Source organism: Arvicanthis niloticus, unplaced genomic scaffold (assembly GCF_011762505.2).
Source record: "Arvicanthis niloticus isolate mArvNil1 unplaced genomic scaffold, mArvNil1.pat.X pat_scaffold_516_arrow_ctg1, whole genome shotgun sequence".
Lineage (NCBI taxonomy): Eukaryota > Metazoa > Chordata > Mammalia > Rodentia > Muridae > Arvicanthis > Arvicanthis niloticus.
Window position 1 is genome coordinate 35,441 of NW_023046145.1, and position 14,523 is coordinate 49,963.

General features: G+C 46.2%; 1 protein-coding gene and 1 pseudogene across 2 annotated transcripts; one reads left to right on the top strand and one right to left on the bottom strand.

The window, feature by feature from the left end:
• Positions 1–3,441: 3,441 nt before the first annotated feature.
• On the top strand, positions 3,442–4,378 carry LOC117702154 (U3 small nucleolar ribonucleoprotein IMP3). Its single transcript, XM_034493447.2, has one exon. It carries the CDS (start codon positions 3,494–3,496, stop codon positions 4,046–4,048), a length of 555 nt encoding a protein of 184 aa, XP_034349338.1. The 5' UTR covers positions 3,442–3,493; the 3' UTR covers positions 4,049–4,378.
• A 6,125-nt stretch (positions 4,379–10,503) lies between these two features.
• On the bottom strand, positions 10,504–14,407 carry LOC117702157 (protein dpy-30 homolog pseudogene; annotated as a pseudogene). The gene is made up of 2 exons (XR_013070335.1): positions 13,926–14,407; positions 10,504–11,162 (listed from the first exon to the last, which is right to left on the bottom strand). The product of XR_013070335.1 is annotated as a protein dpy-30 homolog pseudogene (transcript).
• Between the last annotated feature and the right edge of the window lie 116 nt (positions 14,408–14,523).

Below are 14,523 nucleotides of genomic sequence, written 5' to 3' on the forward strand. Positions count from 1 at the left end.
GCCCTCAGTGGCAGCATGGGCTGAGACATTACCATGGCCTCCAGGTGGCAAGCATGGGCCTCTCACATCAGGCTGTTCCTCACTCCCCACACCCTGTGTCTCCTCCCCCAGTGAGTACATTCTCTAAACTGCTGCCTTGGGTTCTTGCCTCACCTCAGAAATCTCTATCTGTTCTCACCACTCCCTGGTTGAAGAAGTGATCCTAAAACCATATAGGAATCAGACCAGGCGGCAGAGCCCACAAACATGTTTGGCATTTCTCTGACCTCCAGTCAGGACATTTTTGGCTCGTGACATAAATTTGGACATGAATTGAGGTCCCTATGTCTAAACTGTCCCACTTTTATCTCCCAGTCTTATGATTCCTGCCTAAAAAGGTGGCTCTGGTGGTCATTTAAGAATTTGGGGGCTCGCTGGGCGATGGTGGCGCACGCCTTTAATCCCAGCACTTGGGAGGCAGAGGCAGGTGGATTTCTGAGTCCGAGGCCAGCCTGGTCTACAGAGTGAGTTCCAGGACAGCCAGGGCTACACAGAGAAACCCTGTCTCGAAAAACCAAAAAAAAAAAAAAAAAAAAAAAAAAAAAAAAAAAGAATTTGGGGGCTCAGCGGTTAAGAGCACTGACTGCTCTGCCAGAGGTCCTGAGTTTAATTCCCAGCAACCACATGGTGGCTCACAACCATCTGTAATGGGATCTGATGCCCTCTTCTGGTGTGTCTGAGGATAGTGACAGTGTACTCATATACATGAAATAAATAAATAAACCATTAAAAAATCCTATACTGGCTTGGTATATATGTTGTCTGTATCATATCCATGCATTACCCTTTATTCCAGACACAGAGAAAAACAAAACACAAAAAGGGGGAGGGAGGGGGCAGTGAGTGTCTCTCTGGCTACAAGAACGGGAACTTCCATCACTGGGCCTTCCTTACATGGATCATCTAGATGGAAATCAAAGGAGACATCCATTGACTGTTTAGGTGGTAGCAAGGATGTCTCACGGAAACACAGAAGAGGAGAAAGACGATGAGGGGCAAAGACCTCATTTCAGAAATGGGGATTATGTGCCCACCAGGAGTTTGACATTTGGTAGTGTTTGAAGCAGGAATGGCCTACCCTGACAGGAAGGGGGCTTTCGGGAGGCCCGCTTGGGGTTTAACCGTAAAGATACAGAGACATCTGTATAGTATAAGGCTGTGGGCCTGTTTTCTAAGGTAGTTCCTTAGCTAGCCCTCTAGACTCAACTTCCCTGCCACTGTGGCTCCACCTCTGCGGCCCCGCCTCTGTGGCTCTGACTCCTCCTTCCTAGCTCCACCCCCATTCCCCTTCTGGCACCAGCCTCCAGCAATTTATTCCTCCAAAGTCACATCCTTTGCTCTTGGCATAGTGGGAAAGGTTCCCCAGCTTACTCACTCTGAGCCAATCAGCAGCAGGACAATACCATGTCCATCCCTTTTGGCCTGATTGAGGGCTACATGACCTCCCCACCCCAGCTTGCTTTTCAACATGATAATCTCAGCAAATTATCTTTTGGAGTAGATGAGTAAGCAGCACATATTTACACATAGAAAGCATGCATTGTAGGCTATAGAAATGACAATACCATATAAGCTGCCCGCGTCACTTACAGCAATTAACAATGGAGCATACAGGGACACGCCTTCACAGTTGATATGGTCTGAGTAGCAGGAGGTTACCCCAACAGGTGGGGGCTCAGTAGAAACTCTTTCCGCCTTAGTTCTGTGACTTCAGACAGGAATTGTTTGCCAGACTGTTCACCCTTTACGGATGAAGGGGTTAGGACTTGTACTTACACTCTGAATTTCTCATAATGGGTGGGTACCATTAGTCAGAGGATTGCAGAAACACATAACCTCCAGACCAACCAGAGTAACACTTTAACTCCAGCATTTGGGAGGCCGAGAGGTAAGTGGATATCCTTGAGTTCGAGACCAGCCTGGTCTATATAAAAATTACCAGGACATCCTGTCTCAAAAAAGAAATAATAAAATGAAATAAATAAGACAACCATAGTGGCTCATGCTCACTCATAATTTGAGCATTTTGAATTGAAGCTGGTTGATTTGTGAATTCATGGCTGCCCTGAGCTACCTAGGGAAACTTTGTCAAAAAAGTAAAAGGCGTCGGGGCGGTGGTGGCACACGCTTTTAATCCCAGCATTTAGGAGGCAGAGGCAGGCGGATTTCTGAGTTCGAGGCCAGCCTGGTCTACAGAGTGAGTTCCAGGATAGCCAGGACTACACAGAGAAACCCTGTCTCGAACCCCCCCCCCCCCAAAAAAAAATAAAATAAAAGGCAGGGCTGTTTCCAATCCTGATTGTTTGGTATTGCTCAGTACTACTTGGCAAGGAAAATCCCACTGTGAAAATCACAGTGACAGACCTGATGCTGGCCAGAATGGGACTATTTGTTAACTCAAGGGACCACTGAAACCATTTGCAGAGTTCTAATCACGTTTTTTAGCAGAGACAATCCTCTTTTCTTTTAAAACATTTACTAGCATTCTACCCTTCTAACTTTGTGTAGGCTTTAAAAAAAAAGATTTATGTATATCAGCAATCTAGCTGCATATACATATGAATGCCAGAAGAGGGCATCAGATCTCATTATAGCCGATTAAGAGCCACCATGTGGGCGATGGGAACTGACCTCTTTAAGAGCAGCCAGTGCTCTTAACTGCTGAACCATCTTTCCAGAGCTGAAGAGATAGCTCAGCCCTGTTAAAAGCTAGGTCCACAACCAAAAATATGAGACAATTCTCTTTAAAGACAGAAACTCCTCTCTCTGGGAACTGACATCTGCAGCTATTGAGGGAGCCGATAGATTCTCTTCAGTCACCAAAAACAGAAATCTGAGATTAGACTAGGGGCTGCCAAGATGGCTCAGCGGTTAAAAGCACTGACTACTCTTCCAAAGGTCCTGAGATCAATTTCCAGGAACCACATGGTGGCTCACAAACATGGGATCTGAAGCTGTCTTCTGCTGTGCATGAAGACGGAGCACTCACACACATAAAATACGTTCATAGCCGGGCAGTGGTGGCGCACGCCTCTAATCCCAGCACTTGGGAGGCAGAGGCAGGCGGATTTCTGAGTTCGAGGCCAGCCTGGTCTACAGAATGAGTTCCAGGACAGCCAGGGCTACACAGAGAAACCCTGTCTCGAAAAACCAAAAAAAAACGTTCATAAATAAATCTTTAAAAAAACAAAACACAACACTACACTAGACTGGAGAGTGCCCACTGGACTCCTAAGAAAGTTGTCTTCATTAGGACACGCCTCTCCTTCCGCAAGTCTTTCTCCCCGCCCCTTCAAAACAGGAAGTTCCAGAGTTGGACGAATGAAAAATCGGGGGCGTGGCTGTAACCTTTCTTTTGATTGGTCGAGGGGACTGGGGCGGGGTCTTCCCGCGTTGAGGCGGAAATTACGCCAGGTTCCCAACGTGCTCTCAGCTTTTGCCGGCATTCTCCATCATGGTGCGGAAGCTTAAGTTCCATGAGCAGAAGCTGCTGAAACAGGTGGACTTCCTAAACTGGGAAGTCACCGACCACAACCTTCACGAGCTGCGCGTGCTGCGGCGGTACGGGCTCCAGCGGCGCGAGGAGTACACGCGCTACAACCAGCTGAGCCGCGCGGTGCGCGAGCTGGCGCGGCGCCTGCGCGACCTGCCCGAGCGCGACCCGTTTCGCGTGCGCGCCACGGCGGCGCTGTTGGACAAGTTGTACGCTCTGGGCCTGGTGCCCACGCGCGGCTCCCTAGAACTCTGCGACAACGTCTCAGCCTCGTCTTTCTGCCGCCGCCGCTTGCCTACTTTGCTCCTCAAGCTACGCATGGCGCAGCATCTCCAGGCTGCTGTGGCCTTTGTGGAGCAAGGTCACGTCCGCGTGGGACCAGAAGTAGTCACCGATCCTGCCTTTCTCGTCACCCGCAGCATGGAGGACTTTGTCACCTGGGTGGATTCATCCAAGATCAAGCGGCACGTGTTGGAGTACAATGAGGAGCGCGATGACTTTGATCTAGATGCCTAGCGAGTCTTCTTGTCCTGGCTTCTCAGGTCACTGAACCGGGGATGGGAAGAATCGACCCTATGTTCCGGGAAATTTTCTTAGAATTTGGACTGACAATTAAATGACTGTGTCTTGAGAGACAGTGGGAAGCGGTTTTGAACCGCACTGGGGATTGTTGGCTTCTTGTGCCTTAAGCTTTGGGGTGTACAAGAAGGAATGTTATCTCTTCCCCTCTTTGCTTTATCATCTTGAAATAGGACTGTACAGATGGAGAGTTTGAGTCCAGCTTATTTATATCGTTTAAAGAAGTCCTTTCCTAATGCTAATAAATGTCCCGCCCGCGTTGTTTAAGTGCTTTTTTTTTTTTTTTTGGGTCTGGTCGTTCTTGCTATCTAGCCATATCTATTGTAGCCATATCTATTGATCTTGTTGGCTGAAGAGCCTAAGAGTAGGGAAGGGTTGTAAGCGTGAGGCTCTGGAGCCTCACGTGGGGAGGCTGCAGGACGTTGTACAAGCTGGGCAGATTTGTCACTTAACCAGTCCTTTTCTCCGAATGAATGTTTTGTCAGAGCTCTTATCCACAAGACTTCCTGTTGATATTCCAGCCCCAGGAAATACCATATTAAAGTCCTGGAGTGTTTGCTTGCCTAAGGAAATGATCGCCCTGTAGTTTGGCCAGCTAGTGGTTAGAAGGGACCCAGGAGGTTCCTGAAAACAGATGTTCTGGCTTCAGAGTTAAGAACCCCTACTCCGAAAAACAAGCAAAAGGGCCGGGTAGTGTTGGCACTGCCTTTATTCCCAGCACTTTGTGAGGTTAAGGCATGCAGACCTTTTTTTGGTTTTGGTTTTTCGAGACAGGGTTTCTCTGTGTAGCCCTGGCTGTCCTGGAACTCACTTGCGCCACCACTGCCCGGCAAGGCATGCAGATCTTTGAGTTCGAGGCCATCTTGGTCTACATAAGAAGTTACAGGACGCCGGGCAGTGGTGGCGCACGCCTTTGATCCCAGCACTTGGGAGGCAGAGGCAGGCAGATTTCTGAGTTCGAGGTCAGCCTGGTCTACAGAGTGAGTTCCAGGACAGCCAGGGCTACACAGAGAAACCCTGTCTCAAAAAACCAAAACACAGGACAACCAGGGGAGAAACTATCTCTGGCCAAAAAAAAAAAAAAAAAAAAAAAAAAAGCACTAAGTTTTATCCCAGACAGAAAGACAGAATAGAATTCAGAGCCCAGCAGATTAATGTCTTTGTGTGTGTGTGTGTGTGGGGGGGGGTTGTTCTTTTTTTTGAGACAGGTTTTGATTTGAATCTCAAGCTGGTCTAGAACTTGAAGTGATTCTCCTGCTTCAGCCATTTCCAGTGCAGAGATTACAGTGTGCACTGATGAGGTTCAGATTTTATGTGCTTTCTCTTCTTCACTAGTGAGCCAGGCAAGATAGCTCAATGGGGAAAGGCTCTCGCTGCTCAGGCTGACAGTATGAATTTAGTTTTGGAACCCACTTGGTGGAAGGAGAGAGCTGACTCCGCCATATGCAAGGTATGTCATTTGCATTCATACAAAATTTTAAAAAGTAAAACTAGGGAAGTTAGCATGAAATGACTCCAAATATTAGATGCAGTTTTAGGTGGGTAATGATATTAAGCCTATTTGACCCTCCCAACAAACCCATTTAAATGGGTAGACTAGTTACTCTTTGCAGATGAGAATGGAAGATATGTCAGTATTTGATTGCATGATAAATGGATTAAGATAATCCCTTTTTAAGAGTGCTAATTGCACAGTCACTCCTTAAAAGGTATGCTGAGTCTTAGCTTCCAAGTCAGTAGCAACACTAGGCCGTGATTGGTCTCAGCAGGATGCTATGGAAAAAGTTAGGCCGAGCTGTTGTATTATGCGCTAAGGAGAAACGCTGCAAGAGTTGGATCAGCCAAGGCTACACAGCCAAGCCTGTCTCAAGAAACAAAAGACTAAAGAGATGACTAAGCAGGAAAGAGCACTAACTGTTCTTTCAGAAGCACAAGTTCCAAGAGATCCAATGTCCTCCTCCAGCCATGCATATGGAACATAAGACATATGCAAGCAAAATACCCATATACCGAGAGAGGGAGAAAGATTGGGTGTGATGGTATATGCCTTTAATAATTTTTCTTTTGACTCATCCAGGCAGTGGTAGCATACACCTTTAATCCCAGCACTCAGGAGGCAGAGGGAGTCAGATTTCTGGTCTAGAGAGTTAAGTTCTAGCACAGCCAGCTCTACACAAAATATTGTCTCAATACCACCCCACCCCAACCCCTCCCCCCCCCAAAAAAAAAATTAAAAAGCAAAACAGCCAGCTGTTGAAAGTGAGGACAGAAGTGGCTCTGATGTTAGGAGCTCACTCTGCTCTTGAAAAGGATCCCAGTGTGTCAGACTTACAATTACCTGTAACTCCAGCTCCAGGGGCATGAAATACCTTAGCCTTCTCAGGCACCTGCACGTCCATATGTATATCCACACACATAAACAAAACTAATACTTTTAAAGAATTATAGAGGCTGGGCTGTATGGCACATGCCTTTAAACCCAGCACCCTGGAGGTGTAGGCATGTGGATCTCTGCATTTGAGGCCAGCCTGGTCTACAGAGTGAATTCCAGGCTAGCCAGAGCTACACAGAAACCCTGTCTAAAACAAAACAAAAAGAAAAGAGAAGAACAAGAATGTTTTGGAGAGATGGCACAGCCTGTATGTATGTTTGTTATAAATAATTGTGGGGTATTCACCAGAGAATACAGCTTGGATGTGGGTTTAAGTCACTAGAAAATCTTTTGGCCCTCAGTCCACTACACTGAGCCCCTTTCAGGATCAGCTTTTTTAAGCACAAAAAAAAAAAATCATGTTTTGGGTTAACATACTTAACAAGAACAGTTTGCCAGAAGTGGAATTACAGAAGTCAAAAAGTAGTACATTTAGAGACTTTTCCAGAACTATGGAGTTTGATAGATTTGGTATTTGTTTTCATTGTTTTACAGCCTGAATGGCACTTCCATCATGAAGTCAGTTGTGGGAGGTCTGGGGCCTACTAAGGTCTGGGGCTCTGTTACATAACTGGCATAGGGCTGGAGAGAGATCTCTGCAGTCCAGAGTACTTACTTCCCTTGCAGAGAATCCAGGTTTGTTGTCTAGTACCCATGTGGTACTTGTAACTCCAGTTCCCAGGATCCAGTGCCTGCTTTTGAGCTCTGAGCACCAGTTATGCAGGTGATACACGTACATACATTCAGGCACGCATACACATAAAACGAGAATAAATATATGTTTTAAAAAGTAGCTATGGCTACTTGGTTCAGAGGCGTTTGCTGCGTCTCCTACCAGCAGTATTTTTTCCCCACGCACGCTCCACAAACACTTATCACTAAGCTAGACCCTAGTTCTTTTACTCTTGGTTTTTTGAGACAGGGTTTCTCTGTGTAGCCCTGGCTGTCCTGGAGCTCACTCTGTAGATCAGGCTGGCCTTGAACTCAGAGATCTGCCTGGCTCTGCCCCTAGAGTGCTGGGATAAAGGCGTGAGCCACTACTGCCTGGCCCCTTTTACTTTTTAAATTATTCTTAGGGTCTCACTGTTTAGCTGTAGCTGACCTGAACCTCACTGAGTAGTCCAAATGGTCTTGGATTCAGGGAGTTCCTCCTGCCTGTCTCTTGGGTACTGGGATTAAAGTGTGCATCATCATGCCAGGCTCATAGTTTTTGTTTGTTTGTTTGTTTGTTTGTTTGTTTTGGGGGTGTTGAAAGGTAGGAGGCGAAACATGGTCTCCACGTAGCCCTGGCTATCCTGGAGCTCATTTTGCAGACCATCCTGGTCTTGAACTCAAGAGATCCTCTGTCTCTCAAATGCTGAGATTAAAAGCAGGTGCCACCACACCCACCTTAATTTTTGAAACAGGGTCTTTATGTTGTCCAGGCTGGTTTAGAATTCTTGAACCTAAGCAGTGATCCTTCTGCCTCCAGCTTCCTGAGTAACAGGGACTACAAGTGTATATTACCACATTCACTGCAAAAGGTTCTTTGTTTTGTTTTGTTTAGATTTATTGCTAGACGGTGGTGGAACCTTTAATCCCAACATTTGGGAGGCAGAGAGAGGCTAATCTCTTGAGTTCAAGGCCAGTCTGATTTACAGAACAAGTTCTAGGACAATAGGGCTACACAGAAAAGCCCGTCTTCAAAAAAACTGATTTTAGTATTATTAATTCTGTGTATATGTGTGCAGAGGCCAGAGGCATTGGATGCCCCTGGGGCTTATTGGAGTCACAAGGCGTTTGAAACTTCCTAATATGGGTGCTGGGAATTGAACTCAGGTCCTCTAGAAGACCAGATAAGCTCTTACCTGCTGTGCAGGCTAGTTTTATGTCAACTTGATACAAGCTAGAGTCACCGGAGAGGAGGGATCTTCAATTAAGAAAATGCTTTCATGCCGGGCAGTGGTGGTGCATGCCTTTGATCCCAGCACTTGGGAGGCAGAGGCAGGCGGATTTCTGAGTTCGAGGCCAGCCTGGTCTACAGAGTGAGTTCCAGGACAACCAGGGCTACACAGAGAAACCCTGTCTCAAAAAAAGAAAAAAAGAAAAAAAAAAAAAAAAAAAAAGAAAGAAAAAAGAAAATGCTTTCATGAGACTGGGCTGTAGGCAAGCCTGGATAGGACCTTCCCTTAACTACTGGTTGATGTGGGAGTGCCAACACATTGAACATGGGGACACTTCTGTGCTGGTGGTCCTGGATTTTTATAGAACTAGCAAGCTGAGCAAGCCATGAGGAACAAGCTGTAAGGAACACTCTTCCATGACCTCTGTATTAGCTCCTGCCTCCAGGTTCATGTTCTGTTTGAGTTCCTGTCCTGACTTCCTTCCATGATGAACAGTGATATTCAAGTGTAAGGCAAATAAAACCCTTCATGGCATCCATTACAGCAACAGTAATCCTGAGAAAATCACTAAACCATCTTTTCAGCTCAAAAGTTTTGAATTTTGATTAACTTAACTTCAATGAGCCTGGGAGTATCCCAGTTATTCAAGATGCTGATGCAGGAGGCTCTCAGGTTTAAGACCTGTCTGGACTACTGTGTGGGTTTGTGGTTAGCCTGAGTAACTTAGTGAGACTGCACAGCAGTCTCCAGGGGCATCCAATATGCCTCTGGCCTCTGCAGGCACCTGCATTCACAATAAGCACACATATATACACATAATTAATTAGTATCTCAAAATAAAAAGTAAAAAAGGGGACTTGAAGAGGGCCGGGGTGTAGTGACAATGTTGGCAGTTTGGTTTCTTTAAAACACACATACAGAAATGGTTTTTGTTTGTTTGTTTTTTTGGTTTTTTGAGACAGGGTTTCTCTGTAGTCCTGGCTGTCCTGGAACTCACTCTGTAGACCAGGCTGGCCTCGAACTCAGAAATCCGCCTGCCTCTGCCTCCTAAGTGCTGGGATTAAAGACGTGAGCCGCCACCGCCCGGCTCAGAAATATAAGAATATGTTTTCATTTTAATCCCAGGTGTGGGCTGTGAGGCTGCTTCTGACTGTCCACAGCAGTTGGATATGTTTTGCGTTGTGCTCTAACAGGGACATGATTCTGCCAACTGCAGATAGTTTCTTTGATTGTGTGATGTTTGGCATTCTGGGGACTTTTCAGAGGGTATATAAATGCTAGGGCCCTGACAGGTTAGTAGGCTGTTGGTTGTAAGTAGTCATTTGCAAAGAAGAAAGAAGAAAGATATTTTGATGGCGCAGATCAAACTTGCCCAAAGGAACTGGAGGCCTCTAATTTGCAGGAAGTAATCAAATGATAACATTGCCCCCCCCATCCCCCTCTATCCTCTTTTTCTGTCTAGTGTTAAGGGTTTGAAAGGATGGGAAAAGGGTGGAGAAGGTGGAAGAAAAGACCCTATAAAACAGCCGAAGTCCAACTACACCGGGAAGAGGCTTAGAGGTCAGGTGCACTTGCTGTGCTTGCAGAGGCCCTTGGTTTGGCTCCCAGAACACACGTCAGGCAGCTCACACACAGTGCCGTGTGACCTCAGTCCTAAGATTCAATGCTGTCTTATGGCTTCTCTGGGTAGCAGACATGCTTGTGGTGCATATTACATATATTGAGGCAAAACATACAGACAAACTAAAAGTAGATCTTTATAAACAACAACTAGAAACTGGGCCTTGTGGTGTAGATCTGTAATCCAAGCCACTTGGATGATAAAGCTGGGAACTATAAGGTTAAATCTTCCTAGACTTAAGTATAAGTCTGTGCTAGCCTGGGCAACTTCATGAGACTCCCAAAGGACCGGCCATAAAGGGCTGAGGCTTCCCTTAGATTAGGAATAGAATGGCTCAGTTAGCCAGAAAAAAAAAAAAAAAAAAAAAAAAAAAACTTACTTAGAATGGGAGAGTCTTGGGGTTTAGTCCCCAGTACCTACTGAACCAAAAATAAATACAATGAAAATAGAATTTTTTTAAAAGATGTTTTAACAGTTTATTTTGAAGGTCTTTTAAAAACAAAGTAAAAGACAATCTGAGAAAAAATTGCCCAGATGATACTCATTAAATAAGTATGGTGATTAAATCAGACAGGGATATGCTGTCTTCTGCAACTCCACAAGTGAGTTCTATGGTCCTGAAGGTTCTTAGACTTCCAGAGCAGGGAGGGGAATCATGGCAATTAAAGCTGCCTCATAATCATGTAAATCTACAGTAGCAACCAAATGTTTCTTTTCTTCCCAAGAAATCAATTTCGATCTTCAAACTGTGCCTTATTTTTTTTAAAGATAAGATGCTAGAAACTCAATGGGATTTGGTGGTCTTCCCTTTGCGAGCACAGCAAGGCCCTGTAATAGAATAGGCACGACCGGCTGGTCCAGGTAGGCACGGTGGGCAAGGACTGCAGATCCACCTTCTGTTTAGATGACTTCTCTGCGTTAATCTTATCATTCTCAACTATTCTCTCAACGCTGTCGGTGAGCCCGTATTCAGAGTGAGGGTTTTCTGCAACCTGTGTCTGTCCCTCCAGCATCCGCTCTGACTCCATGGCGGACCCTGCAAACCGCAATCAACCGGATACCAGTCCGTGCCAATGCTGTCGGTTCCTAAGTGCCCTGCTCGGCGCCACCGACTCCCTGAAAATAGAATTATAAATTCAATATTAACTGGCCTTTCTTGCTGACTGAATACATTTAACCTGAAGTCAGCTGACTATTGAAAAGGAGGAAGAAAAATGGGATGTGCTGTAAACACCAATCTCAGAGCTGCAGGAATGAATGAAGGATCAAAGGTCAGCCACTACCTGTGGCGTTCCTGCCCAGCCTAGGGTGCACAAGACTTTCAAACCTCCATCCCTACCCTTCACCCTTCCCCCCCCCCCAAAAAAAAAAAAAAAAAACCCCGAAGATGAAGCCAGGCATGGTGCAGTTCATTGAACACACCAATAAGAGATGTTATAGACGCATAATCCAGTTATTCAGGAGACTGAGGCAGGAGTGCCCAGCGACCTGCCTTTGGGGTTTTCATATGAGGTCAAGCTGAAATAAAAGCTGAAAATTAAGCCAAAGGAATCTTGGGTAAGGTGGTCTCTAATACGTTGTTGGAACAGTGTCAATTTTTTTTTTTTTTTTTTGGTTTTTCGAGACAGGGTTTCTCTGTGTAGTCCTGGCTGTCCTGGAACTCACTCTGTAGACCAGGCTGGCCTCGAACTCAGAAATCCGCCTGCCTCTGCCTCCCAAGCGCTGGGATTAAAGGCATTGCCAACACGCTCAGGAGGCATTTTTCCGTTTTGGTTATGAACCACTTTTCCAATTCTAAATCCTAAGGTTTAGGTTCCTGAATATGGATTTTTCAAAGTCTGAGTCTACCCCAGAGCTCAAGGTAGATGTTAAGGTCTGGGAAGCGCCACCCAAAGCGTTCAGACACCGATCTCAGTTAAACAGGGCTGGTTTATTGGAACACATACCCCAGGACTGATGGATCAGGGACTCGGGATCTGAAAGCTACGACCACAAATGTTTCCCAGGGTCTTTTTATATAGGGAGAAACCTATAATGAGTTCATACACATGTTTGAGGGAGGCTGTGGGGTGGTCGGCCTTTGTCCAAGTTTTTTTTTTTTTTTTTAAATAGTTTAGAGAACAGTTCCAGCTGCCCTCTATCTTCCTTGGCTCTTGTGAAGGCTACAGTTGGGGAATTTTCAAGAACAACAATAATAATAAACCTCAGAATATATGGTCAACTTGACCTTGCTCTGAGCCAGACTATTCTGCGTCTATAGCCAAGGTGTTGTCGACTTCATTAGCAGCATGAAAGGCTCGCAGGCACGAAACAATGGGGTTACAGCAAAGCTGGGGTGATTTTAAGCTAGGGAGCCGGCTTCAACATGGGAACGGGTCTTCAGCAGTAGACTCAAGTGCAGATGTGAAGGGTTGTGAAAGAGCCTCTCACATGACCTCCATAACCTGCCAGATGGGAATCACCCACTTAGTTTAGGGTTGGCTCACTTGGGTCAACTCCGGTTGGCAGGTGATTTTAAGCTTCAGCCTAACTTGCTCCCTTGTCCCCCAGTACAAGACCAGGTTGGTCGGGCTCACTTGAAATACAAAGTGTGGAATAAGAAGGGGATCTAACTCTTGTGATAGGTTATAGGCTACATATTATACATTTCCCCAATTTTATATATTGTCAAGGCTGAAGGCAGGTGCGGTAGCATACTTCGGTGATCCCAGCTATTGGGATGTGGAGGCAGGAGGGCTGTTGAGAGTTTGAGGCCAGCTTGGCCTGTTTAAGCAATTTGAGGTCATCATAGGCTACAGAGCCAGACCCTGTCTCAAAACGAAAGGGCTAAGGCTGGGTGGGTCCAAGCACTTGCAGTTAGTTAGAATTTTTCTTTTTTTTTTTTTCTTTCTTTTTTTTAAAAAAAATATATATATATATATATATATATTCTATCTGCATGTACACTTGTATGCCAGAAGAGGGCATCAGATCCCATTATAAATGGTTGAGAACTCAGAGTCATTCAGAAAATTGGTCAGTCAGAGTAGTTACATGCGCGAGTGGCACCTTAGTGCAGTTAAATTTGGCTTTGTTTATTTTGGAGTTCTCTCTCAGTGGCAAACTCTTAACTTCTTCCGACGGACCCAGGACTCTGGCTTCGCAGCCGTTACCTGGGGGAGGCTGACCAGTCTTGGGGGTCTCAGATTTGACCATTTATTTCTGTTGTTGTAGATAGTCTGGTTGGAACTCATAAGGAACGTAAACAAACATATGAGTACACTGTAGCTGTCTTCGGACACACCAGAAGAAAGCATCGGGTCCCATTACAGATGGTTGTGAGCCACCATGTGATTGCTGGGATTGAACTCAGGACCTCTGGAAGAGCAGTCAGTGTTCTTAACCAATGGGCCATCTCTTCAGTCCCTCCTGTTATTTTTATAAGTATATTTTTGTCACTTCTTTTTGAGGCAGGAACTCAGATTATCTGCCTGCCTCTGTCTCCTGAGTGGTAGGATTAAAAACTTGTGCCACATCCATCGCCACCACCACACTGGCCAAATTACTCCCCCACCGCCACCCACAGGGCTCCTAGCTTTCTGTGAACTCTGTAGACCAGGCTGTCCTCTAATTTAGAGATCTGCCAGTCTCTGCCTCTTGAATGCTGGGATTAAAGGCGTGTGCTAACACTGCCACCCGGTCCTGCTTTCACGCCCTGACGTTGGGATTACTGGAAGGTGTCACTGCAAGTTTAGCGCATGCTATGCAAACACTTTGCTGAGCTACATCCCTAGCCACGCCCCGGTTCATTAAGGTCTTAGAAGCTACGCATCTGGCTCTCATTATTAGCATTAAGTAAGTTGCAAGTCCTGTTTTCATTATACATCCTAGCAGTCTTACCCTGCAGACACGGTTTATGGGTTTGGTTAGGGTCTCTTAAATGTCGATGGCTTGGTCCACTCATTTAGCCACTTTCACGCCGGACTAAGTGCAGCACTCAAGTGCTGAATGCTACCTATCAGGGATCGAGCCAGGTCCCTTTCCGCGTCGTGTTAGAAGGGAGAATAAGGAAAGGACGCTTATTAGTTCGAAACTTGAAAGTCTTTCTGAAAAATCGCACAAGCAAGACAAAGGGGCTGTCGGTGCAACTCTAGAGCTTGGGCAGACCCGGAGAGGTGGCGGCCATGAAGTCACGCTTTTGTCGGCGGAAGGACCCGGGACAAGTTTGCGATCGGTACTGAAGCCTCCGCACCACTGACAACGTCGCTAGAATCCCGAACAAACCCTAAACCAAATCTGGAAGCCTCTCCTTGGTGAGGAGAAGAGCCGCTCAGCTCAGGGCGGAAGCAACGACCTGCGGCGACTCAACTCCCGGGATGCATCACGGTAGGCGGAGTCGGAAGTTTCGCGTGACGAGCCTGAGGGGGCGTGCCTAGCTCCGCTAGGGCACCTGATTGGTCAGCCCGCGTAGGCACCGGCTGCGTGCACGAGTGGCCCC